The 27,641-nt window shown below is 50.2% G+C and overlaps 1 protein-coding gene across 1 annotated transcript; it reads right to left on the bottom strand.

Annotated features, from left to right (window-relative positions):
* Positions 1 to 641: 641 nt before the first annotated feature.
* On the bottom strand, positions 642 to 18,961 carry arhgap20 (Rho GTPase activating protein 20). The gene is made up of 15 exons (XM_037489514.2): positions 18,717 to 18,961; positions 16,742 to 16,827; positions 13,132 to 13,308; positions 10,561 to 10,710; positions 10,348 to 10,389; positions 10,080 to 10,164; positions 9,913 to 9,990; positions 9,770 to 9,836; positions 9,288 to 9,521; positions 7,718 to 7,917; positions 7,460 to 7,624; positions 7,206 to 7,315; positions 6,931 to 7,120; positions 3,094 to 3,208; positions 642 to 2,801 (listed from the first exon to the last, which is right to left on the bottom strand). The coding sequence occupies exons 1-15, from the start codon at positions 18,789 to 18,791 to the stop codon at positions 1,201 to 1,203; spliced, it is 3,375 nt and encodes a 1,124-aa protein (XP_037345411.2). The 5' UTR covers positions 18,792 to 18,961; the 3' UTR covers positions 642 to 1,200.
* Positions 18,962 to 27,641: the final 8,680 nt, after the last annotated feature.

Genomic DNA, 27,641 nt, shown 5'->3' with positions numbered 1-27,641 from the left:
TGTAGAAAAATACACATTTTCACACAACATGGTAATATATTTACATATATATATTTATATATTTTTGTATCATAAATATGCAGAACTATACACACACACACACACACAATTCACTGTAATGGAGACAACAATTATATTATTAATAATAAATCAATACAATATGAGGCCATTTAGAATGGAACCGACAATGACCTTATTACAGCGTGTGATGAGGTCTCAACGCTATTGTGCTCAGAATATATTATCTACAAGTGTGTATTTACATGTGTGTGTATCTACAAGTGTGTATTCACACACTTCAGCAAATGAACATTGAAAAATAGAGTCACCACGAAAATCAGCACAGAAATATCACAATATGATGGACAAAAGAGTTAAAAGGAAACAACCGCGTTGAATTTAACACACACACAGACCCCCCCCCCCCCACACACACACACACACACTCACACACACACACACACTCACACAGAGTCCTTGTCATTCTTGTTGAAGATAATGAAGTGCTGTGCTAGTGAGAATTAAAGGAGATTTCTCACTCCATGGCACATGTTTTCTCACATTCCGGCTCAGGACACGTTGTGACTTTCTCTTATGCACACACATCGATTCCCCCCCCACAGTGTCCCCCCCCCCCCCCTTGTGTGTCCTTGAACTGGGCTCCTGTGAATAAATAGCATCCTGATTGATTCACATATTCAGAGAGGCTGAAAATGCTTCACTCTGCGGGTGATGTTGGTGTATACATAAATATATATACACATATATGTCCTAACCTGTCCTCCTCTGGGTCATGACATCTCAGGGGATAAAGGTGTGTTTGATCATGTAGATATCTGTATCTATATCTATAGATACATCATATCTTGATGTGATGAAGCGGCTACCCTAAGGTGTCATGGCCCTGGTCTCCACTGGCTCATTTTAAAAAGCTTCAAATGCTTCTTTGTCCTTTCGCTTTCATGTCTTCCTTCATTTTGTTCATATTTCTCATTTTGGCAAAAAAGCTCCAAAGGATCCAAATGTCCGATTAAACGGTTTCTACACATCCACTTCACAGGATCAGCCAACAGACTCAATAACAATAAGAACTTTGCATCTGAATGTTTGACACATTTGTCAATAGACGGGAAGCAGGAAGTTCATCTGTACTTTTTGTACCTCTTCTATGCACCGGGGGGGGGGGGGGGGGGGGGAGGTTCACACGTACGATTCCTCCGCGAAGAACAGCTGCTCGAAGTCGTCGACTCTCGGGTCGCTGCAGCGCCGGCTCTGCCACTCCCGCTTCCCCTGCACGACGGCCAGCGCCACGTCCCGGCTGGCCTGCAGGACGGAGTCCTCCTCCTCCCGCCCCTGGGAGGAAAAGTAGTCCCGCACGGCCCGGGTGGCGGAGGGAGACAGGAAGAGGGTCGGCTCGCCGTGGTCCAGTTCCACACCGGGCCCTCGGGCACGCTGACCTCCTCTGACAGTGCGAGCCCTGCCCAGGGTGAGGCTGCAGGAGAGGTCAGAGGTCGCAGCGACCTCGCAGGGCTCGGAGGCTCGCCGGGGGAGGGTCCGCCTCCAGTTGTGTCCCTCCGCGGGCGGAGCCACGGACCTCTGCCTCTGCAGCACCAGGGTGGTGGCGTCCTGTCCGAAGAAAACACCCTGGGGGGGCGGCGCGCACTCGCGTCTGACCTCACTTCCTGCGTGGGAGCCCGGGGTCGGGGGTCCGTGGGCGTGAAGCTGACGCAGCTCTCGGATGGTGAGCGGCTTCTCGGCGCCCCGGTAGAAAGGAGCGCGGCTGTGCAGCTGCAGCAGGGCCTGCTGGTAGGACGGCGGGCTGCTGGATCTCCGGTGGCGCGGCGCGGCGGCGGCGTCCTGCGGCACGGCGGCGTCCTGCGGCCCGGGACCGCCCGCCTGCGTCTCCCCGTTTGACTCGGGCAAGTCCTCCCCGGGACGCCTCAGGGACAGCCGGCGCTCCTTCTTAGTCCAAGTGCTCGGGTGGAGGCCGTGTGGATGTGGGGGGGGTTGGTATGTCCGCGGTACCTGGGGGGGCGGAGGCCAATGAGGCGGGGCTTCCCTCTGGGGGGGGGAGTCCCTGGGGGACAGATGGGGCCGCCCGAGGAAGAGCGGGGACAGAGAGGCAGGTTCGGCCAATGAGAGCGCCCCGTTGGCGGCGTAGTCGGTGGAGAACTGTGAGAAGGCGGAGTCTAAGGAGCTGAGGGAGGAGCCTGTGGGTGAGGTCGCCGGCGACGAGAGGCTGGAGCAGCTAGCGCCCAGCCGCAGCGGAGGCGGAGGGGCGTGCTTCACCCTCCTCCGCCCGCCGTTCTGGACCTTGGCTCCTCCCTTCTCGCATGAGTCCTCCTCCTCCTCCTCCTCCTCCTTCAGCTGCAGCCCTCTCAGCCTCTGCTCCAGGAAGTCCTCGTACTCCTCTCCCTCCGGGCCCCCCTCCATGGCGGCGTCGTAGCTCGCCTTCCTCGCCATGAGGCGGGGTCCGTCGGCATGGGCAGTCGAGGCCGCGGGGCTCGCCAGGGCCAAGGCGGGCTCCGAGCTCCTCCGCAGCCTCCTGGGAGCCTGCGCCGGGCCGGCAGGGCTGAACCTCCGGGGTCGGGCCAGCGGGGGGAGCTGCAGCAGGAGGTCGCCGTCGTGGTCGGGGTCCGGGTCGCAGTCGCTCAGGGTGATGACGGAGTCGCGGCTGCGGCTGTCCGGCTTGTCCTTGTCCCGCAGGGGGGGCGTCTCCTGGAAGGGGGACTCGGGGTCGTCGTTCAGCTCGTTCTCCAGACTGTCGTAGGACGAGTCGTTCATCTGGAAGGACGACGCGTCTGGGGGGGAAGGGGGGGGGGCATAGAATGTTACTGTGACACACCTGAATCCAGTCCAGACACACGCGTGTTACGGTCTTTCTTTAGCACCACATTTCCTGCAAAGTGCTTAAATTACACGGCTCACGCAGACATCTCCTCTCATGCGTGCATCCTGTAATTTTCTCCTACCAGCTCCCAAAATTAGCCGTCTAAGCGTAGACGGCCCAAACATTTAATTTAAAGAAAATGTTCTACTTCTGACCCCCCTTGATCTCTTCGTGAATGAGGAGATTGAACCCTGTCAGCTCACCTGAGCCGTGGTCGCTGCCGCTGCTCTTCTGATTGAAGCTGCGGAGCAGCAACACGACGTCTTCTCCCAGGACGCCGCTGCAGTTCTCGATGAGAAGGCGGACCAGCTCGCACACCTGCGGGGACAGAAGGGCGCCTCATGGTCAGAGCCACGCGCTCACACAGGTGTGTCATGCCTGGGGTTTTGTGGGTCTGTAACGCTACGACTTCACCGCCCAGTAAACACACACAGCACGCTGCGCGGCCTCCTGCTGGGACTCAGTCTCCTTTAAGATCACTCTGTCGGGTCAGAAAGGACTTTTTGTTGCTGAAAACCGGAGAAAACAGGCTGGTTGGTTTGTCCTTTGTGCTGAATGAATTCCCTTCAAATGACTAACTAAGCTGGCTTGTTCCACCACGTATTCATGCAAAACAGGCAATTATAGAAATACCTATAGAAATTTACTTTAAAGTTTGTACCTATTTAGCGGCTAGCTACCTTGCTAATTCCACCCACTAACTGCTAGCTACATTGCTAAAGGCCTCCTGCTTCTCTTGACAGGCTCACTCTCAACTTGGACTTGGAAGTGGAAGTGGCTGTGTGGAAGTGGCTGTGAGGAAGTCGCAGTGTGGAAGTCGCTGTGAGGAAGCCGCTGTGTGGAAGTCGCAGTGTGGAAGTCGCAGTGTGGAAGTCGCAGTATGGAAGTCGCAGTGTGGAAGTCGCTGTGAGGAAGTCGCTGTGAGGAAGTCACTGTGTGGAAGTCGCTGTGAAGAGGTTGCAGTGTGGAAGTCGCAGTGTGGAAGTCGCTGTGAGGAAGTCGCTGTGTGGAAGTTGCTGTGTGGAAGTCGCTGTGTGGAAGTCGCTGTGTGGAAGTCGCTGTGTGGAATTCGCTGTGAGGAAGTCGCAGTGTGGAAGTCGCAGTGTGGAAGTCGCAGTGTGGAAGTCGCTGTGTGGAAGTCGCTGTGAGGAAGTCGCAGTGTGGAAGTCGCTGTGTGGATGCCGCTGTGTGGAAGCCGCTGTGTGGAAGCCGCTGTGAGGAAGCCGCTGTGAGGAAGTGGCAGTGTGGAAGTCGCAGTGTGAAAGTCGCTGTGAGGAAGCCGCAGTGTGGAAGTCGCAGTGTGAAAGTCGCAGTGAGGAAGTCGCAGTGTGGAAGTCGCTGTGAGGAAGTCGCAGTGTGGAAGTCGCAGTGTGGAAGTCGCTGTGAGGAAGTCGCAGTGTGGAAGTCGCAGTGTGGAAGTCGCTGTGAGGAAGTCGCAGTGTGGAAGTCGCAGTGTGGAAGTCGCTATGTGGAGGTCGCAGTGCGGAAGTCGCTGTGAGGAAGTCGCTGTGAGGAAGTCGCTGTGAGGAAGTTGCAGTGTGGAAGTCGCTGTGTGGAAGTCGCTGTGAGGAAGTCGCTGTGAGGAAGTCGCAAGTGTGGAAGTCGCTGTGTGGAAGTCGCAGTGTGGAAGTCGCAGTATGGAAGTCGCAGTGTGGAAGTCGCTGTGAGGAAGTCGCTGTGAGGAAGTCACTGTGTGGAAGTCGCTGTGAAGAGGTTGCAGTGTGGAAGTCGCAGTGTGGAAGTCGCTGTGAGGAAGTCGCTGTGTGGAAGTTGCTGTGTGGAAGTCGCTGTGTGGAAGTCGCTGTGTGGAAGTCGCTGTGTGGAAGTCGCTGTGTGGAATTCGCTGTGAGGAAGTCGCAGTGTGGAAGTCGCAGTGTGGAAGTCGCTGTGTGGAAGTCGCTGTGTGGAATTCGCTGTGAGGAAGTCGCTGTGAGGAAGTCGCTGTGAGGAAGTCGCTGTGTGGAAGTCGCTGTGAGAAAGTCGCAGTGTGGAAGTCGCAGTGTGGAAGTCGCAGTGTGGAAGTAGTTGTGAGGAAGTCGCAGTGTGGAAGTCGCAGTGTGGAAGTAGTTGTGAGGAAGTCGCAGTGTGGAAGTCGCTGTGTGAAAGTCGCTGTGAGGAAGTCGCTGTGTGGAAGTCGCTGTGAGAAAGTCGCTGTAAGGAAGTCGTTGTGTGTAAGTCGCTGTGAGGAAGTCGCTGTGAGGAAGTCGCTGTGAGTAAACGTAAGACACAGCAGGAGGAAAGAGGAGCAACGTTCCGTAGAGAGACGTCCAGCTGAAGGACGGTTTACTTCAACATCAGAGGACAGACACGGAGGAACAAGTCAACTGGCTAAAAAGCAGCGTTCATGAGTCTCCAGATGAGGTTGGAAGGCAGCCACCACCCAGCCAGCATGCCCCCCCCCAACAACCCCCCCTCCGACCACAGCGGAGGGAAATGTCGAAATCCCACTTTGTTATTTTTTAAAGTTTTCTTCCCAGAAAAAGTGCTGCCTGCGCTCAGTCTGCACACACAAACAAGAAGTGTGTGTGTGTGTGTGTGTGTGGGGGGGGGGGGGTGTTTGCCAAAGAGATATTTAAGTAACTGTGGGTATTTGTGCTGACGACTGTGCGTGTGTGTGTGTGTCTCAGCGACATACACTTAGGCCTCTGGATTCTGTAGGAGGTTTTTTGCAATGGTTTCTCAATGAACCTCAACCACCTCCTGCACACACACACAGGAGAAGATAAGAAAACCAGCCACCCACTGAGTAGCTGAAATACTGTAAATTCCCAAACAGGCCACAAATCAAAAAGCTCTGTGTGTCTGAGTGAAATCATGGGGGACGGGGACGGGGACGGGGGGTGGGGGGGGGGGGTCATTGCAGGGCATCTGCGTGACGCCTTTCAGGTTTTAGCCAAGTGTGTTTCCTTTAATCCAGCTGGACACGTCTCTAAATCTATGAACCGGTTGGTGTGATTCTGTGAGGAGATTAAATCTGAAATCCACATTGATACAATCAGATGAGACATAAGACGATGACATAAACATTTATATATTATCTATCCATCTATAGATCGTATATGTGTAGCTGTCGACCTGTCTGTCTACCTGTCAGTCAGTCTGATCAAACGTTTCAAACCACAGAGACACTTGCACAGTCATGAGGAGGAAGTTTGGCGTTCCACAGAAATGTTAAATTCCTCAGAGTTTACACACTGTCTGAGCAGGCCTCTAACACACATACCCACACGCACACAGACACACACACACATACACACATGTACACACATACACAGACACACACACACACACACACATATACATACCCATACCCACACAGACACCCACGCACACACATACCCACATGCACACAGACACACACACACACACATACCCATACGCACACAGACACACACACATACCCATACCCACACAGACACACATGTACACACATACAAAGACACACACACACACACACACACACACACACACACACACATACCCATACCCACACGCACACAGACATCCACGCACACACATACCCACATGCACCCAGACACACACACGCACAGACACGCACACAGACACACACCACACTGAAAGTGTCTTGCAACAGACTACTTAAATCCTGTTTTAAAAAAGTCCTTCTGCTACTGAAGCAGATGTTGATCCCTCAGTGATGACTCAGCAGTAAATGACAGAATGAAACATAAAAGTCATATATGAGCACAAACATATGGGTCCATTGCATAGAAAGCACATCGTACATAGACAACATCATGCAGTGTTGAGGAAACTATGGACTGGGACCATAAACTCATGTTTACTATGTTTACTGAGGGAATAAATAAAGAGAGAAGTAGAGTAATTTCCTCATAGACGTCTATGGGACCAGAGGAGTCGCCCCCTGCTGGTCACTACACAGAATGACGCTTTAGCACGTGATGCTTTGGCTGTAAAACCAGATGTTTTACAGCTGGTCCAGTACACAATCGTCCTTTGTTCACATTGCTACGTCAGTAGGAAGTAGCTGCTTGTCGGCCTCCCCCCCCCCCCCCCACCTTCTTGTTGTCCTCGCCTTCCATCTCGGGGGTGCCCGGCGCCGGAGCCCAAAGCATGCTGGGAGCAATGCAGACGGACAGGTTGAAGGCGTTCATCTGGTTGTCCTGGGCGTTGCCCTGGATACAGTGCAGCACGGCGATCACATGACGCAGCAGGAGCAGGTTGTCAGCGGGCAGGAGGCGGAGCAACCTGAGGGCAGGGGGGGCACAAAGTTCAGGCTTTTTCTGTGGAGCGTGAGTGACTCCTCCCCCCCTATGGAGTGAGGCGATCCTACCTCTGGACGGCTCGGGTCCTCTCGTCCCCCTCCTCCCCCCCCATGGCCTCCATCCACTGGTCGTACAGGTCGGCGCTCAGCAGGCTGCCCGGGATGTTACGCAGGAAGTCCTGCAGGAGGAAGAGCGGCTTCTTCTAAAACTAGGTCTTGTATTCTCACTTTATATATATATATCTATATATATATATATATATACATACATCATCATCATTTGATGAACGTGTCCATGTGTGTGTGTGTGTATGTGTGTGTACCTTCAGCACCGCGGCGATGACGAACACCGACTGGCGTGCGATCTCCGGGTCCTCGTCTCTGTGGTCCAGACGGTCCCGGAGCTCCCGGCAGGCTTTGGCCCCGGCTGAGCGCCTGAAGACACCCCGGGTGTAGGGCCCCTCCAGGTACAGGAACACCAGCATGTCCTGCAAGGGGGGGTTGGGGGAAATTTAATTATTTAATCGGCTGATTGGAAGAAGAATCTGCAGAAGATTACTCTAACCCCGCCACCCCCTCACCATGACGGGTTTGGGCAGATCCGGGGAGCAGAGGGAGCTCAGGGGCCGTCCAAACAGTCGTCCCTGGGTAGGGGACAGCGAGGTGGGGGACAGCAAGGTGGGGGACAGCGGCGGGCCGTCCAGCTGCAAGCTGGAGCCTTTCCAGAAGGGCCAGTTGATCAGGGAGCGCTTCCTCTTGAAGGACTTCTGCTGGCCAGGCTCTGGTGGACGGGGGGGGGGGGGGAAGGGGGGGGGGACAACATACGTGCGTACGTAAGCTTTATTTTTTTCAGACTGCGACTTATTTAAACTAAAAGAAGAAGAAGCTAAAAAGAGGCTGTCAGTAGAAGAAGAAAGAAGCTTTTATCCTCAGACGTGTGTGTGCGCGTGTGTGTGTGTGTGTGTGCGTGTCTGTGTGTGTCACAGTGTCTCTTTGTGCTGTCGGGGTTAAGAGGTCCTGTCTGCATGTCAACGGTATGTTTACAGCGGGATCCAATCAGAACCCGCGTAGCCTTCACAGTTCGACCAACCAGCTTCACCTCGGTGTGCGAACAAATGAACTCATTGAAAGTGGTATTTTAGTGTAATAAACAGGTCGGATGTTGAAGCGATGACGTTTATCTCATGAAGAGACTTTTTTTTGAGGGTGTGCAGGATCCTTTGAGCGGGGTGGGGGGTGGAAGGGGACAAACTGTGCGACGTACCTCACATAGAACTCATTGTTATTTAACCTCTCTGCAACCGTTCCTGTGGACGCCATCTTTGCTTTGAGGCGTTACCTTAATTATGGGTTGTGTGTCTAAAGGTTTGCATTTGTTGTGATGAAGATTCAAAGTGAGTTATTTTAATAACTTCAGCCAGAGAATCTCACTGCTGATTATATCTCACTGCTGATTGGCTCTCACAGCTGATTGGCTCTCACTGCTGATTGGCTCTCACTGCTGATTGGCTCTCACTGCTGATTGGCTCTCACTGCTGATTGGCTCCTGGTGATCAGCTGGTGATCAGCTAAGCCAAAAATTATGGGTTTGAGCATAGACGAGGGCGAGGTCGGCATTTGCTCGCAGTTCCTTCTTAACTGGAAAGCATTTTTACCCTCAACTCGATTTCCTCTGACCCCCCCCCCCCTCCTCTTTGTTTTTATTTCTCCTTTCTTTCTGCCCCCCCTCCCCTCCTCTCTCTACAGTCTCCCACAGTCTCTTGTTTCTCTTTCCTTCACCCCCGCTGGCCTTCAGTCTCCCTCGATAGCCGAGTCATCGCTTTTTACTTTCCGCGCCCCCCCCCCCGCCCCCACCCTCGTGCCTTCCTCCCCCTCCGTCAGCCTGCTCTTTGTCTTGTTCCCCCACAACGAGGAAGTGCGTTCTGCCCTCCGTGAACACTTCTGCATCCTCACATGGTTTCACACGGAGTCACATTCACTCGGTGGAAAGAAGATTCTTCTTCTGTCCTGCAGCTTTAGACCTTCAACACCACGTTAGAAAGGTTCAAAGTTCAAAGACTTTTAATTCCGTCTGGGCCGCTCATGTGAACTCATTAAAATAAGGGCTGGGGGACCCCCCCCCCCCCCCCGAACGGGGGGCCACACTCTCACCTAGCAGCAGCGTCTGTCCCACTTTGCTGGGCTTGAGGATGAACTGGCACTGGGTGTCTGGAGGGAGGCACTGGTCCAGCAGCAGGACCCCCGGGCAGTCCGTGGGGGTGGCGGGGTCCCTCCCCGGCCCTCCTCCTCCTCCTCCTCCTCCTCCTCCTCCTCCCGGTCCTCCGCCGACAGAGCTCCCTCCGTCCCGAATGTGGCTCATCTTAATGCTGAAGGGAAACTCGTGGCCTGAATAGGGGGAGGGAGGGTCCAGAGGTTAGAGGTCAGGGGTCAAGGCTTCGGTATGCGACGAGGAGCCAAAAAGAAGGCGTTACTGAGAGCGGATCAAAAGATCACGGTGCAAGATAGTGACACAGCGCTAACGGCTAACGGCCCGGGGGGGGGGGGGGGGCTCTCTAAAACAGTTTCCACTCAGGAAGTAGCCGTTAGGACGGCGGCAGGGGAAGGACTAGGTGAAGGAGTAGAGGATTGCTCACCGATGAGAGGGTAGGGGGGCTCGTCCTTACTGGAGTTCACCCACAGCCGGTGGTCCTTCACGCAGCCCTGGACCGAGGAGACAGAGGGTTGAGCATCTGAATGAAAGGACACCCCCCCCCACACACTTGGCTCTTCTACTCACCGATATGCCAAACTGCAGCAGGGCCAGGCGGATGACGTCGGCCGTGCTGTCGCTGTTGCTGACCGCGAGCGTCTTGGCCTGGAGGAGGAGTTACAGAAGCTTTACGGAGCCATCCAGCTGATGATGTCATACACGTTGATGATGATGTCATTTATCGGTATTCTTACATATGCACAATTTCCAATATCCTTCGCGAATATCTTCAGAGGGACGGTTTTGGGCTCTTCCTTCCCTTTGCCCGCGATGATCAGACTGCAGGCAGAAAAAACGGCGTTTAAACAAAAAAAAAAGATTAGGAATAAAAGCTTTTTTGATACAGCACTGTAGTTGCAAAGGAAACATTTATATAAAATATAGAAATTGATCTATTTAATCCCCCTTTTCCATCCAAATCTGACATATATACAAAAAACAATCCACAAACTCCACATTTACCTTTTGATGAGAGTCAACCACTTCTCCTTGTGCTCCTCTGAGCTGTGGGGGGGGGGGGGGGGGTAAAAGAGACACCACACGATTGTTTTAACACCAATGACACGTTGTCTACTTTTCAACAAGACTTGGAATGATGAGAAGAGCTGTTTTTGTAAAGCTGGCTCCATTTAGTCCTATGAGCCGGGGGGGGGGGGGGGGGGGGGTGGTTCGTACCTGAAGGTGGCCACACAGTTGCAGGTGGGCCAGCCCATGACGAAGCTCCTCTCGGGGCTGGTGGTGCCCTCGCTCACCTCGTCCATGCAGCCGGCCGTCCACATCTCACACACCCGGACCTGCGCCTTCACCTTGAAGTGGGTGGGAGACCTGCAGGAGACGAGTCATTTACAGTTATTCCAAAACAAAGAGGCAGAAAACAGAGTAAAATGTGGATTTGTTTTGCTCCGTAAATTACGTAAATTTGTATGTTCTGTAATAGATGACTAATCAAAAGTATTTAAGGGAAATCTTTGCAACCCTGAACAAAGAACCGAGCCGCTTTCGAGTCCTGAATCATAATTTCCCATCTTTTTCATGCTGCTAACAGGTAACGCAAACTATCTCGTTACACATTTAGTGTTCACAACGGAGTAAAAGTAGGGTGCTCGGGTGTGTTGAACCACATATATATCAGCTGAAATGAGCATACACTCACCGGCCACTTTATTAGGTACACCTGTCCAACTGCTTGTTAACACTTAATTTCTAAGCAGCCAATCACATGGCGGCAACTCAGTGCATTTAGGCATGTAGACGTTGTCAAGACAATCTCCTGCAGTTCAAACCGAGCATCAGTATGGGGAAGAAAGGTGATTTGAGTGACTTTGAACGTGGCATGATTGTTGGTGCCAGAAGGGCTGGTCTGAGTATTTCAGAAACTGCTAATCTACTGGGATTTTCACGCACAACCATCTCTAGGGTTTACAGAGAATGGTCCGAAAAAGAAAAAACATCCAGTGAGCGGCAGTTCTGTGGGCGGAAATGCCTTGTTGATGCCAGAGGTCAGAGGAGAATGGCCAGACTGGTTCGAGCTGATTGAAGGGCAACAGTGACTCAAATAACCACCCGTTACAACCAAGGTGGGCATAAGAGCATCTCTGAACGCACAGTACGTCGAACTTTGAGGCAGATGGGCTACAGCAGCAGAAGACCACACCGGGTGCCACTCCTTTCAGCTAAGAACAGGAAACTGAGGCTACAATTTGCACAAGCTCATCGAAATTGGACAATAGAAGATTGGAAAAACGTTGCCTGGTCTGATGAGTCTCGATTTCTGCTGCGACATTCGGATGGTAGGGTCAGAATTTGGCGTCTACAACATGAAAGCATGGATCCATCCTGCCTTGTATCAACGGTTCAGGCTGGTGGTGGTGGTGTCATGGTGTGGGGAATATTTTCTTGGCACTCTTTGGGCCCCTTGGTACCAATTGAGCATCGTTGCAACGTCACAGCCTACCTGAGTATTGTTGCTGACCATGTCCATCCCTTTATGACCACAATGTACCCAACTTCTGATGGCTACTTTCAGCAGGATAATGCGCCATGTCATAAAGCTGGAATCATCTCAGACTGGTTTCTTGAACATGACAATGAGTTCGCTGTACTCAAATGGCCTCCACAATCACCAGATCTCAATCCAATAGAGCATCTTTGGGATGTGGTGGAACGGGAGATTCGCATCATGGATGTGCAGCCGACAAATCTGCGGCAACTGTGTGATGCCATCATGTCAATATGGACCAAACTCCCTGAGGAATGCTTCCAGCACCTTGTTGAATCTATGCCACGAAGAATTGAGGAAGTTCTGAAGGCAAAAGGGGGTCCAACCCGTTACTAGCATGGGGTACCTAATAAAGTGGCCGGTGAGTGTATATTTACACTTTTAAAAAAGGTATTCCACAAGGAACTAACTGAGATCCTCTGCTTTTGAAGCACAACTTTCCTTTTCCTGCAAACCTCTACCCGTGGATTGTAAAGATCTGATAAAACATCCATCTATTTTGGTTTTAAGGCGGCGAGTAGAAGCGTATTCGTCTGTGATTATGTGGAAGAAAAAGTCCATGTGGCGTACGCACACAGTCCCGCACAAACGCACATTCACATCCATTAATACACACACACATGCCAACACAAATTCCTCAGACTCGGCCAGTGTTCAACCACAATGAGATGGCCGATAATAGCCTCTCCGGGCTGCCCCCCGCATCCCACCCCCCCGCCCCCCCACAGGCCCTCGGCTCCTGTAGGACGGACCACCGAGGTCCTGCTGTGTGTACGGCACAAGAACACCGCCTTGGCTTTCTCTACCCCAAAAACACAAATGTGCTCTTTAAGGTTCTATTTTTGAAAAGGCGTGTGTGTGTGTGTGTGTGATTGTGTGTGTGTGTGTGTGTGTGTGTGTGTGGGCGTGTGGCCGTTAGTGGGCGGGGCCCCGTACCGAAGGCCCTGAGGCCGGCCAGACCGGCTTTGATCTGAGCCGGGCTTCATATGGATGTAATTGGGCCGGGAAATAATTATATGCTGTGGAGCGAGGAGGAGAGGAGGGGGGAGGGGGGGGGGGGATTAGAGGAGAATTCAGGGGAGATAGCTGTGACTCCTTCCTCCATCAAAAAACTAGGAGCTGACATGTCTTCTGTTGTTCCTGTTTGTGTCACACAAGCATATAGACACACACACACACACACACACAGACACAGACGCACACACACACACAGACGCACAGACGCACACACACAGACACACACTCACTTGGCCTTGGTGACCAGCAGCGCGTCGCTGAAGAGGAAGAGGTGTCTCTCCTGCGTCTGCAGGCCCGTCTTCAGCTGCGTCTGGGCGTGACCCAGGAAGAGGCGGCGTGGACACTCTGCCAGAAAGGCCTGCACCAGGGGACACGACTCCGGGTGGACTGGAGAGAGGCAGCCTTCCCTGGGAGGGGGGCACAGACAAAATGGACACACAATCAACCCACAAAAAAAGAACCACTTGTTGCCAACAGGAACTCAAAGTGTGAACCATGAGAACATGAGAACATGAGCACGGGCTTTTATTTTGAAAGGAAAGAATGGAAGCTGAGCAGATCGGCCTAATCAAGGAGATAGAAAGTCACTATGAGGCCGTGATTAACTTTCACCAATTAAGTCCTCTTTGTTCATTACTGCATCCAAACGGGGCAAAAGGACGTTAAATGAAGGCGTAGCAATAGAGACTGAGATAACTCCGCCTGTTTCAGTAGAATCTCCACGTAAACTCAGAGGGAACTTTGGGAGGAAGAGGAAATAGTTTAAAGGGATCTTTTTCCTGTTTATCCTTCGTCAAACAGATAAGAGCCCCCAATCTGCACACACACACACACACACACACACACACACACACACACACACTCTCTTCTCCACGTGCAGGCCCCTGGTACTCGCTGCTGGTTCCGGTCCTTCTGTTGCATAAGTGATGGAGCCAATAAGGCTGGATGGGACCTACTGAGGGGTCATTAAAGAAGGTTTGAATGGGGGGGGTCCGTCTCTCTTTGGGGCTTCGCTGCATGAAGGACACGTCGATCTCAGAATCAGTTACAAAACAATCAGCTATTGTTTCTGGAGGATGGAGGATACTCCCCATGTGGTAAATGCCCCCCCCCCCACTGAAAACATTTACACAACTCATGCACTGGATTTCTTTCTTCCTGTGGAGCAGCGGTCACATGACGTCTGTGACAGGCTTCCATATTCCTCCTTCACGGCTCAAAGCCCAGCTGGATTCCACCTCCTCTCCACCACCTCTCCTCCACCTCCTCTCCTCCACCTCCACTTCACCTCACCTCCTCTCCACCTCCTCCCCTTCACCTCCTCTCCTCCACCTCCCCTTCACCTCCTCTCCTCCACCTCCCCTCCTCCACCTCTCCTTCACCTCCCCTTCACCTCCTCTCCACCTCCTCTCCACCTTCTCTCCTCCACCTCCTCTCCATCTCTCCACCTCCTCTCCTCCACTACACCTCCCGTCCACCTCTCCTCCACCTCCACTGCACCCCTCCTCCATTTCTCCTACATCTCCTCTCCACCCCCCCCCCCCCTCCACCTCTCCCCCAGGTGGAGGTGGCTGAAGCATCAGGGCACGAGTGGGAGACGTCACCATGACAACGTCTTAGGACTCATGGCTGGGGTGGAGGACAACACACACACACACACACAGACACACACTTGTAGACACGCACAGCTGGAATAACAGCTGTGACTTCTCGCCTCCTGATGGAAGACACACACATAAGACCAGTGTGTGTCTGTGTGTGCGTCTCCCTCTTATGATTAAACCCTCCGTCTGTCTTCTGTTCCTCTCGTAACATGTGCGCTGTGATTAAATGAGATTAAATAAATCACACACACACACACGTCAGAATAATTCATCTGTGCTGTTGATACGAAGAAATGTGATGTGCATGAAGTGTGTTTTTGTGAGTCGGAAGAAAAGGGAATGAAATGTAACTTATTATTCTACAGAAAGAAGGTCGTTAGAGCTTAAAGAAGTTGTGTTTTATGATAAAATGAAATCATTGATCGGGAGTCAGGTGGAGCTTTAATAATAAAGTGAACTAACATGTGGAATAATAAGAAGAAGGAAAAACAGAGAAGACGACATTCAAAATAAAACACCACAAACTATCGCGGTTTGGAAAATATTTCCGTCAGGATTTATATAAATATCACTTAAATGATTATTTAATGCTCCTGGTTTTACTGCAGTTATAAATCATCCACGTTATACAGTAAACATGTTGAAAAATGATGATAATACATGAATATGCTTTCTAATATTTACTGTACACTGTGATTTAGGAGTACTGTCAGTAGTACACTGTGCTTTTAGGAGTACTGTAAGTAGTACACTGTGCTTTAGTAGTACTGTCAGTAGTACACTGTGCTTTAGTAGTACTGTCAGTAGTACACTGTGCTTTTAGGAGTACTGTCAGTAGTACACTGTGCTTTAGTAGTACTGTCAGTAGTACACTGTGCTTTAGTAGTACTGTCAGTAGTACACTGTGCTTTTAGGAGTACTGTAAGTAGTACACTGTGCTTTAGTAGTACTGTCAGTAGTACACTGTGCTTTTAGGAGTACTGTAAGTAGTGCACTGTGCTTTAGTAGTACTGTCAGTAGTACACTGTGCTTTAGGATTACTGTCAGTAGTACACTGTGCTTTAGTAGTACTGTCAGTAGTACACTGTGCTTTAGGATTACTGTCAGTAGTACACTGTGCTTTAGTAGTACTGTAAGTAGTGCACTGTGCTTTAGTAGTACTGTCAGTAGTACACTGTGCTTTAGTAGTACTGTCAGTAGTACACTGTGCTTTAGGATTACTGTCAGTAGTACACTGTGCTTTAGTAGTACTGTCAGTAGTACACTGTGCTTTAGGATTACTGTCAGTAGTACACTGTGCTTTAGTAGTACTGTCAGTAGTACACTGTGCTTTAGGATTACTGTCAGTAGTGCACTGTGCTTTAGTAGTACTGTCAGTAGTACACTGTGCTTTAGGATTACTGTCAGTAGTACACTGTGCTTTAGTAGTACTGTCAGTAGTACACTGTGCTTTAGGATTACTGTCAGTAGTACACTGTGCTTTAGTAGTACTGTCAGTAGTACACTGTGCTTTAGTAGTACTGTCAGTAGTACACTGTGCTTTAGTAGTACTGTCAGTAGTACACTGTGCTTTAGTAGTACTGTCAGTAGTACACTGTGCTTTAGGATTACTGTCAGTAGTACACTGTGCTTTAGTAGTACTGTCAGTAGTACACTGTGCTTTAGGATTACTGTCAGTAGTACACTGTGCTTTAGTAGTACTGTCAGTAGTACACTGTGCTAGTTACCAAAACATAGAGTAAGAAATCATAAATGTAGGCAAATAAAAGACATTCTGCTGAAAGACATTCACAACAACAGCGTGACCTCTGACCTTTCTCTGCTGTGAGTTGTCTGACTGATTACTATGATATCCGCCCTGCGCGCACACACACACACACACACACACACACACACTTCAAACTTCTTTTGACTTCTACTCAGTAGCTCGTCTCTCTCACCCTTCGTCTCTGACTACTGAATACCTGAGTTATCTATCTTACTTTCTCCAACACACACACACACACACACACTCGATCCTTGTGTGAAACCAGCAGCCAAAGTCCACTTGTGTCCCCTCACTTCTTGTCTCTTCGTGTGAGTAAACTGAGAGAGGAAGCGTGTTAGAGGTACGATGGATTGACTCCAGACGACTTCTGGAGAACATCCAGAGATCCTCTGAGGAGCTGCAGGCCAACGTGATGCCACTGTGTCAGCTGGTGTGTGTGTGTGTGTGTGTGTGTGTGCGAGCTCGTACCTGGACGTGCTTCTCGATCGGGTGAGGGCTTTGCTGATGACCAGCGAGGGAGCGGACTGTCGCCTCTGGGCCAAAGTCTTCATCTTCTACACAAAGAGAGGGAGGGGGGGTCAGTACAGGTGACGTGATGTCATTTGTTAGTTTGAAAGCACAATGCAGGAAGCATAGGAGGGAAATCGAGTAAACTCCACTAACACTAGGTCTGTGTGTGTCTGTGGATGTTTGGTGAAAGAAAAGCAGAAGTGACAGTGGTGAAAAGAGGAAGTGAGCTGAATGGATGGAGGTGACGGACAGATGAAAACACCAACGTGCTCCCTCGCTCCCACTGCAGCCGGACGAAGTGGGAGAAGCTCTTCCAATGGAAGCCCAACCATCGGAGGCACGCGAGGCCTAAGCACTCACTCAGCAGACACATTCCTCTCCCGTAGGCGCGCTGAGGAGGAATTCGACTCACGGGAGTCACACGGGGCAACGACAAGATGCATCTACTTCCACCCCCCCTCCACCCCCCACGGGCTCTTTAACTGGTTCATCGATGCCGGGTTCCTCCTGCAGGTGTGAGGTGATTGACAGCAGCGAGTCGACGCGCCCACGCGGCCTCAGACACCTCTGCAGAGCCCAGTGACCCCGCTGATACCATCTGTGCAGATGAAGCCGTGCACGTCGTCAGGGTGAACTCTATGACTCTCCGACACAAACTCCTGCTGGTCGAAGCTCGGGTTTCTCACATCTCACCAGCTGAATTCTCCAAGTAGCAGTAATAACACGAGAGAACCCCCCCCCCCCCCCCCCCTGCCCCCCCCGAGCTGAGAGCTACTGAAACACTCACAAAAAAGCATTGGAAACCCACTTGAGTGACTGCATTGTGGTGCCAGGAGACAATGTATCAGAGGAGGACCTCTAGGGTGATAATCTGAGATTACACGTCGTCTCCGTCGGTTCCTTCACACTCTGCTACTCAGCGTTATCTCGTGCACATAAAGGACATTGAGGTTATTTTACAGACTTTTCACTTGTTCTCTCTCACTTGTTACTTTCATTTCAAGAAAAGATATATATATAAGTCTATATATGAAGAATCAAAAGCGACATATTGTGAAAATCCTGCGATCTGTTATGGTTCTTGAAACGTTATGCTTGACTGAGCTTCCTAATCATTCTGTCATCATGAAATGGGAGTCTCTCTTACATGGCCTTGCCCCCCCCCCCCCCCCCCCTGCAGTCACTGTAGAAATCAAGGCTACATATGTGTGCATATGTATATGTAAATCCTTTGGTTTCATTCCTGCTCAAAACTGTCGATCCCGTCTTCACGCGGGACCTCTCTGACGTCATATCTCACGCTGACCGTTGGACGGTGCAGTTACACCTGTCAAACACGCGCTGGTTGGGGGCGCTGTTCACTGGGACTGAACCGGGGGGCTCCCCGAGGATCGTCCTCTTTGTGTCGGAGCACCGATCCCGGGGTGATGAGTGGCTCCGGTCTGTCTGATTAATCAATAGTTACTGTGATCGGCAAGGGGGCCCCGCATGTTTCTACTGAGGCCGTTTGAGTCACAAAGAGAAGCCCGCAGCCCTGACAGACGGATCCATTGTGCCAAAAACAGGGCAACATTTGTAAAAATGATAATGAACTCAAAGGCTGTTAAAGCACCGCATCTTCACCAGATACACAATGTGAATGATTGAGGAAACACAGCTTAAAAAGGCCGATTGTAACCTAGAACGGGTCATGGCAGCGCGTCTCGTTATTCTGATAATAAAACAAGTTATTAGAGTTATTTTTCAGTCCGAAGCCCGACGAAAAACTGCAGTTTCCGTCGATGATAAACAAGACAATTTAAAATCTAGACCCCGTGAACAGTATCTCCACGCACTCATCTAAATGAATCGATCTGATCCTGGAGGAGAGCGCTGGGTTGGATCCGTGCGTAAATACGCACGCCCTTTGCGCGCTGTGTCGAGGCGCTCGTACCTTCTTGCTGTCCCCCGCCAGGGAGTCGGACCGGTTCTGTCCCATGGCCCCCTGCTGCGGCGACATGGTTTCCATTTAACAGCGCGTGGATCCCTTTATTCCCACGACACGAGCGCGTTTACATCCAACGTGGTATCCGGCGGAGGAGCCATGATGGAGAGGAGGTGAGACCCGTGCGCGCTCCTGTCTGTACGCGCGTGAATTCGTGTGTGTGTGTCTCCGTTGAGTCTGAACTGCTCTGCTCCACCTCGATTCAGTCCTTCGTTGGAATTTAGCGGGGGAGGAAGCACACACACTTCCGCTCATTATTTTCAAAATAAAACCACATTTATTATATGGGGCGCTGTGGTTTATAAAGACGAGATGAAAGGAAACATTGAGCTTGTTCAATGAGTGAATTTTCATTGTTAATGCTGATAGTCATATTTCCATGTCAGTTATGCAAGATATAATTATTTATTTCTATCAATGTTTATTCATTTGCATTTGTATTGTTTAAAACCTGTATAAAGTTTAATTGTTGCTTTTTTAAACAGGCAGAGGCAGGAAAGTGGAGCTTAAACATAGTTAGTTTGTGAATTATTCTTCACAAGTGTGGCTAAAGAGTATTCAATTTGAACACTTTTTGATAGATATAAAATGTAAGTTGATGTAATGGACAACTATAGTGTTTGTTTCTTGTGGGAATGAATGTAAGATTAAGCTCTCTTGTTTTTATTTGCGTGACTAGTTTAACCTTTGCCCCTAATTTGATTTCTTACTTCAGTTCATTTATACAATCCGCGTGTTTGTTTGCCTCTTTTATTTTGAAGGCGGAGCTGACTCCTGGTCGCATCCTGTCCAAATCCTTAAATCTGGACGCAGCTCGTGCACCTGGAAGCCTGCTCCGGTCTAAGTCTCGAGTGTATCCGTGTAAGTGTGTGTGTTTTAATGTGTTCGGGGCCATGAAGAAGGCGACTGTTGGAGTGCGACAGCCCGTCCAGGTGTAAGAATGTACTGCCAGGGCCAAGAATAACATGGCTGATGAGGAGGAATGTCCACAGTATGTTTCCTTCTCCACAGGCATGACGCATGACCCACACAGGCCTTAACGTATAAGTGTGTATTTATCTTTATATATATATACATACAGTATACTTTACTGAAGCCTGAGGGGAACACGCCTCCCTCAAACTGAGCCTGCCAGTGATTTGGTGTCACAGTTTGGATTATATCGAGCTACCGGTTAGAAGTTAGTCCAGCGAGGGTCAAAGGGGGGTCTTTAAAAAGTGTCCACCTGAGAGGACCGTGTCCCACCGTTAGCCCCGTGAGAGACACAGAGGGAAACCCTCCAACGGTCCAAGTCCCGTTTGGAGTCGACCTTCAGGGGTTAAATGTGTGCTCTGCTTTGCGGCTTTGAGGAGTCCCTTCGTCTGGAGGGACTAAATCGAGGGTGTGTCCGCAGCGGTTGGAAACGCCGCCGGTCGACCACGGCTGGCTTTCTACAACCAAAAGACGACAAAACAAAGCGCTTTTTTTCTCTCTCTCTCTCTCTTTCGGTTTCCGTGGCAAAAATCAACACGTCCCTCCGCGACATTTATTCAGCCGGAAGAGGGTCGAACACAAAGAGCCGAGCCGGGCGGAGGGGCTTCGACTCCGAGAGGAAGGGGGGGGCCAGATTTCAGCCATAAGCCCCCCCCCCCCCCCTACAAATGGAGTCACAGAGAATAACTGTCTCTGTCACACCTGGAGAGACATGGTGGTCAAAAACATGAAGGGAGCATCGACCTGGAGGACCGACAGGCACCTCCTTTTCCTCCTCCACCTCCACCTCCTCCTCTTCCTCCTCCTCCACATCCCCTTTAAGAAGCCAGACTTCCACGTCATCTGCCAAAAATAATGACCCACTGTTTCCTTTTTCCTTTTTTTCCCTGACCAGGAACCAGAGGTTTCTGTGTGAGGACACATTGTGGAAAAGATGACGAGTGGGTGTAGTGACCCCTTAAAGGGTGTAGGTTCTAGTCCCTCTCTGGGCAAACACAGAGAGAGGTGGTGCTAACTCTGGAGCTTCAGGGCGACGAGATGATCCAAAACACTGCCCCCCCCACACACACACACTTCAGACTGCAGACCAGACACCCAAAATATCAGAGTATAAAGACCGTTTAACGTATTCTCACCTAGGAAATCCTAATAAACAGATACATGTCTGTCCTTTTCAAAATAAGGGCATTGAACATTGAAAAGATGGTTGTATGGGTTGCAACTTGCTGCCTGAGAGAGGAGGGTCCCTCAGCCTCGTCTGTCTCCTGTGGGATTTAAGGATCATCGGGGGGCATTTAACCTGGAGTGAGGGGGGGGGGCGGGATGACAGACTGCACCGCCTTTCACCGCGGTTCGGGTGGAGCATCGTGGGTCAGCCGCCAGAGCTCTGGGCGCCGCTGCGTGTGACCTTTTTGGGGCTTTTGTTCCAGACCCCGGCCCAAGGTAACCGATGAAGGGAGGGGCTGCGAAACACAGATCATAACCATGTGTTCGCATCGCTCCATAAAATGAGGACACCTTACGGATCAATCAGTATTTTACAGCGTGGACCCCGACTGAAGCGACCTGTCTCCCCCCCACAAACAGACTTCTCTTTGCTGATTGATATTCACAACCATAAACACAACAGGGGGGCACGAAAGGAAAAGTAGGTCACAGTGGTCCGACCGGTCCGACCGGTCCGAGACTCCGAGGCCTCCGTGTGGCCGCCGCAGCGCGACAGACGGTCTGAGCCCCGCTGGACGGATACATCTGCTCTGTTGTTATTCTCTTCCACACGCACACACACAAGCAAAGACCCCTCCTCCACCTTTCCAGACCCTCTAACCCCGCTAATCTGATTAGCACTCAGTCTCCCTGCGGACTGACGGGTGCTATGGACACACAGTCACCCGCCTGTGTGCGTGTTTTACGTTTAAACATGTTATTATGTTGTTTGTTCTATTTTAATCATGATATTGTCGCGAGATATTATTTATTTTGATATTAATATGAATTAAATCACTTTGGATCTTGTCATTTGAACACGTGTGTGTGTGTGTGTGAGAACGGGTCATGTAGGCTGCAGGTTCATCCAAACAGGGTTTCCCTGGGAGAGCAGCAGGGGCCCCGTGTGATCAATACGACAGCAGAGCAGCCCTCACTGGGGCTTTCTTTCTGGGGGGGGGGTTCAGTGTTTGTGACATCTCAGCGGTGATGGAGAAGAGCCTCCAGCACATGAAGAGAGAAGGTCCTCCAGCGTGTGTGAGTAGGGCGAGCTGTGCTCGTTATGCATATCTCACCTGTCACTTCCTGTGATGTCACACCCCACCTGCAGGAGCCAGAGCCTCCAGCGGGTCAAAGCAGGTCGAGTAACATCAAGTGGAACGCAAACACAGACTAACGTGAACTGGCCATTATCTGGCTTTTATTCAAATAAAACTCTTCCTTTAATCAAACCTCAGTGAGATGTTGTAGAACTCGCAAATAGCTCTCTGTCACAACTTCCTGCTGCACAAGGAACTGAATGACACATTATGGGATAACTCAGAACACCAGGAGCACGGGGCCCTCTCCGCCTGTCTGCATTCCCTCTGCTGAGGCTGAAACCGGATCCACTGGTGTGCTCTCCTGCAGGGCCGACCCGCGTGACCCCGTCAGCTTAACCCTGACCTTTGAGACAGAACTCGTCTAATTATCTTTTCCCAAAACCGGACTCAGTCCCGCCCCGACCTCCACGCAACGATTCTGCGTTGTATTCTGTATCGTTTCAAACATACTGCTGGAGGAGGACCTCGTCCGTGCACGTTTGGTTCCCTTTAGGGAGCCTCTGAATGATGCCGTTGTTTTCTGTGGGGCAGCTGTGCTGGAACTATAATCATTAGTATTTCCCTTTGATCGGCGCCAAGCCCTCATGGGTGTAAAAAACTCATCTATTCACTTTTGGAAATGGTACAATGCTGATTGATCCTGAACATCCACTCAGTCATTTAAAGTGCCCCACCCACCAATAACGTCTCCATGGGATTCATCCTTATGGCCGCTTGCTGAGCTGAACTCTCTGACCTCGTTAGACCTGCAGCAGCAACACGGTCCGACGCAAGGTGGAGCGAAGCGGAGAGGCAGCTGGGAAGACACCACCTCCTCTGTGGTCTGGTGCAGGAGGAGACCCCCAGGTCTACAAGGTGGAGCCAATGCAGAAGTGACGATGTGCCCCCCTGAATACTTGACATACTGTTTGTACGTGAAGAGTTGGGAATGAGAATGTCGTTGAAGGAAAAGCTTTAAAATGTGTTTTGGAATAAAACATTAACAACTTGAAAATCTACATTCATGTTAAATGCAGTGCAGTAAATCATCGAGTTTTATGATCATTTAGATGGTTTCCATGGTGAAAACAGTTGATCGTCGACATCGGTGGAAAGAGGAGCTTCCACTGTGGTTCCACCGGCCCGGCAGGACCGAGACTAGAGGGCCACGCTTTGTGTGTGTCTGTGTGTGTGTGTGTGTGTGTGAGTGCGCGCGTGTGTGTCTCAATGAGATTACGAGGGAATATCTTGGCTGTACATAAATAAAAATGGTTAACCTGTTTGATTTTTTTTCCATTTCCTTGTAACAATTAACCCGCCTTCATTTGCACACACACACACGCACGCACACGCACGCACACACAAACATGCACCCGTAGACACTCAAGAGACATACACGCCAACTCAAGAACCCGGTATTTGAGGTCAGCAGATTGTTTGCTTAGAGGTGATAGGGTTGTGCAGGTAGGTAAGTTAAGGAATCCTCTTTTACTGCTGTGGTAAAATGGGAATTTAAGATGGCCGAACGCTCTGAAACAAAACTGCATTCCAAACAACATACTGCTCATGCTAACTTTGAAATACAACTATCAGCATTTTAAAATCTGCTGGCAAAATTCCTTTCCAATGACGCCGATGTGGTAGAATGAGCCTCCCCAACACCCGCCTGCTGTCTACGATACACTGAGATGCTCTGCGCTCCGTCACCTCCAGGATCAAACTCAACAGGAAATGTGAAAAAGTGCGTCATGCGGTGTTTGGTTTGAGAGGAGCTTGTGTGTAATCCTTTGAAGCCTGATGGACATCTCTTGGCAGCGCGCCATAAAGGGGTCAAATGGACACGCACGCGCGCGCACACACACACACACACACACACACACGCACACACACACACACACACACACTAACGTAAGCACTCCCGTAAGTCCTTACAGGCCGTGTTGCCACAGCAGACCTCCAGCTACTGTGGCATTGTGTATCGAGCCCTGTGGACTAAAAATAGCTCCGATGGACTGAGCAGTTATTTGCCCCCCCCCCCCCCTCCCCCAAAACAGCCCTTCATCTTTCTCAGTCCACGCGTTGAGGGCCACTATCTGCTGAGAAGATAAACCTCCCCAGTGTCCATAAGAGTGCCAGTGTGTGGATGAAGATGCAAGCTGTTAACCTTTAGCGCCTAGTTGGCTAGCTAGCTGCCAGCTAACTAGCTAGCGGCCTTGCGATGCTACACCGGTCTGAGAGGAGCCCAGAGCCGGGCAGTTGGTCTACTAAGCAGCCTTTTTGAACTCAGTTCAAGGAATAGTTTTGCCTCTAACATGTTTACTGACAGAAAGCGTTACGATGTTATGCTTCACCTTTCTAAACACTGGAACAACATTACACCCATAATTTACTGGGCTGAACGTGAGGTCTGAATGCCAGAAGTGTTCAGCGTGGCCAAAGTACCCAAAGTAAAACCAGAAGGCTGGTTTTTGACTGAACAGGGGGATAAAAAGGTCCTCGCCACGTTCCTCTGAACATTATACATCAGTGCAGCGGCTTTGACTCCACATTTGGTCCCTGGAACAGTTTCTGCAGCTTGTTGTCTTGCAAACTGTTGTGTTTACAGGGACTTGTGTCTCGTGTAGCAACAGGGAAATACTGCTTTGTTTCTCCTAAAAACCTCATATGCTATAAAGAACTGCCATCTTTCCTTCCACATTTTGGTGTGCACAATAAAAAACATTTCCATGTACAGTTCCCTTCGTTTTCCACCCTCTTTCCCCTGGTTGTAATCCTGAGATTCCGGATATTCCGGACCCGTCCAGGCCTTGTGGACCTTTCTCTCGCTCCCTGTGTCTTCAGGAGACTTCTTCCTACTTCCAACCGAGACAATTCACAGAAATACTGCAGTGTTTGGTTTGTCTTTAGACCTCTGCTGATCACTGATGAAAGTAAACACAAGCGTGTTTTTGGACTCAGTCTACCTCGTAAAAATAACCCCATCTAATGACCAGAACCCTTCACTGATGGCTTAGGCCTGCACACACACACACACACACACACACACACACAGTGCACACAATTACTCACACACTACAACAACAAAGCGAAAAGCCTGATCTATTCCTCCATCTCCTCTAACGGTCTGGAAACAATTGGAACGAGCTCATCTGCTGCGGAGCTCTCTCTCTCTCTGAAGATCAACTGCTGATAGGGTGACGGTTGTGTTTGGTGCGTTGCTGTGGAAACGCTGTGTTTTTGGCCCACGTGCACACGTTCTTCAGTCACTATCCGGGCACATGAAACATGCCTGTTACATGCAATGCATGGATTACTGAAGGGGCCCGGGGCGTCCCTACCACATGTAACTACAGGTGTCGAAACAAAACCACAACAACAAGACACAAAGGGTCTTTAAACTAAACTAAGCTGCAAAATGTATATATAAATAAAATAAAGTGAGTTCAACTAAAATAGACTGGTTGCTACGCTGGTAACCATGGAGCTTAACTTCATCCCTTGTGTCATTCAGTTTGAGGAAACTGATATTTGATAGCGTAACATTTATGACACACGCCTGTTGCCGTGGTGACATCGGTGTAATCAGTGAGTTCTTTTAGAAGCAATGGTGACGTCTGTTTGTGTGTGTGTAGGAGTAGCAGCAGAGGGAGCTACCTCTTTCTCTTTTACTCTTGTTGTGGGGTGTGGGGGGGGGGCGGGGGGTCTTAGACTTCCCTCCCCCCTTCCTCTATTTATGTCCCTGATCCTCATTTTTCCCCCTCTTGCCCCTCCTGCTCTCTAACCTGGGAATGACCGGTCCAGCAGACTTAATCCCTCCTCTTACAGTCGGCCTAATACCACCTGTCACCCCCCCCCCCCCCCCTATTCCATGTGCAGGGCTTCACAACCTCCTGAGTTGGACGACGTCGAGGAGACGTACCGCGAGAGCTGGGGCGGGGTGGGGTGGGGTGGGGGGGGGGGGGGGCACCTCCTCCTCGTAGCCTGATTTACTGGCATTGTCCTGGAACAAGCCCTCCGATCTGACATGGGTCCCAGATTGGATCAACAACTTCTTGGAGCATATCACGTCTCGCCTCATGACAAAGCAGGTCCAATTTAAATGAGGTCTCGAGCCCTCGAGGACAAGTCAGAGTCAGAAACATATGCACGTGGTGTGAGTGTGAGTCTTAATTCAGATCCAGAGTCGGACAACTTCAGGTCTTGTCACTGTCAAGTCCTCTCGGTCTCTCTAATATGTCTGGTCCTGATGGACCAGTCAGGTCCAACATCTTCAAGTGTAAACCATAGTCCCAAGTCCTCATCCCCCCAGGAATGTATCACACACACATACGTGCATTGAAGCAGTCACATGGGAACAATAGTATACCTGATTGTTGACCCTGTGAACCTCACACACACACACACATGTGAATATATACACATGCACTCTACATGTCTAAATACATATACAATACATCACGATGGCCTGATTTGTTATGACTTCAGGGGCCGTAATGATATACCTGGAAGACTCGGGAGAGAACTTTAATAACACATGCCTTCTGAACCCACCAAATGCATTAGTCCATTAGTGTGTGTGTGTGTGTGTGTGAGAGAGAGTTTGTGTGTGAGTGTGTAGCTGTATTACTGAGTATGAGGCTCATAGTATCACTCTGTTGTGTTGACTACAAACAGACAGTAACTCAGGACACACACACACACACACACATTTGGATCTATGAGTCATACAGTCTTTGTTATAGTTTTTTATAGTACACGTTTTGATCCAAGTTGAAGGGAAACTAATGTTGTACCCAAAATATCTATCATAGAATAACTTTATTATTTTCAGATTATTATTTTCCTGCAAAACTAATAATGAGTGATTACGTGATGTTACCGCCTCTCAGCCAGCTTTAAGGAACAAAGAGGTCTCCCTCCACCCAACAAGCAGCATTCCTCCGGGTCTGTGGCCTCATGTGATGCCTGCTGACTTCCTACTGTACACACAGACCCCCACCTACACCACCCAACCCCGTAGACCTAAACACTTTTATGTGTGTGCACATAACACAGCCACATAATGACAGAAAAGTAAGGACACACACCATGACATTTTCACACACACCGTTCTCATCCAGCATTTGTAGCTACCCTTTAAATTATAGATATTCCACAACAACCATCCAGCAAACAGTTTAACCCAAACCACCATCTCTTCCTTAGCTGATTTTATTTTGAAAGGACTTTCCACACGTCAAAGGCAGAAGTCAACAGATAATGCATTTAAAATGAGAAGAAACTTTTGGGAGGATTCAAACCGTCGCGTGAGGATTGGTACAGAGCTTCTACCAAAGAGCCTCTACCACAGAGAGCTTCTACCAAAGAGCCTCTACCACAGAGAGCTTCTACCAAAGAGCTTCCACCAAAAAGCTTCTAACACAGAGCTTCTACTAAAGAGCTTCTACCAACAACCTTCTACCACAGAGCTTCTACCAAAGAGCTTCCACCAAAGAGCTTCTAACACAGAGCTTCTACCACAGAGCTTCTACCAAAGAGCTTCCACCAAAAAGCTTCTAACACAGAGCTTCTACTAAAGAGCTTCTACCAAGAACCTTTTACGACAGAGCTTCTA

The sequence above is a fragment of the Pungitius pungitius genome, chromosome 10 (genome assembly GCF_949316345.1).
Source record: "Pungitius pungitius chromosome 10, fPunPun2.1, whole genome shotgun sequence".
Lineage (NCBI taxonomy): Eukaryota > Metazoa > Chordata > Actinopteri > Perciformes > Gasterosteidae > Pungitius > Pungitius pungitius.
This window is presented reverse-complemented; position numbering and strand designations above follow the sequence as displayed.

Excerpts from the sequence above, each read along its gene's own strand:
- arhgap20 (XM_037489514.2), bottom strand. The coding sequence starts at position 18,791 with ATGGAAACCATGTCGCCGCAGCAGGGGGCCATGGGACAGAACCGGTCC. Across the intron at positions 7,918-9,287 it reads GGGACAGACGCTGCTGCTAG|AGCCTGGCCAGCAGAAGTCC; the intron begins GTGAGAGTGTGG and ends CCCGTCCACCAG. Across the intron at positions 7,121-7,205 it reads AGGACCCGAGCCGTCCAGAG|GTTGCTCCGCCTCCTGCCCG; the intron begins GTAGGATCGCCT and ends CCCTGCCCTCAG.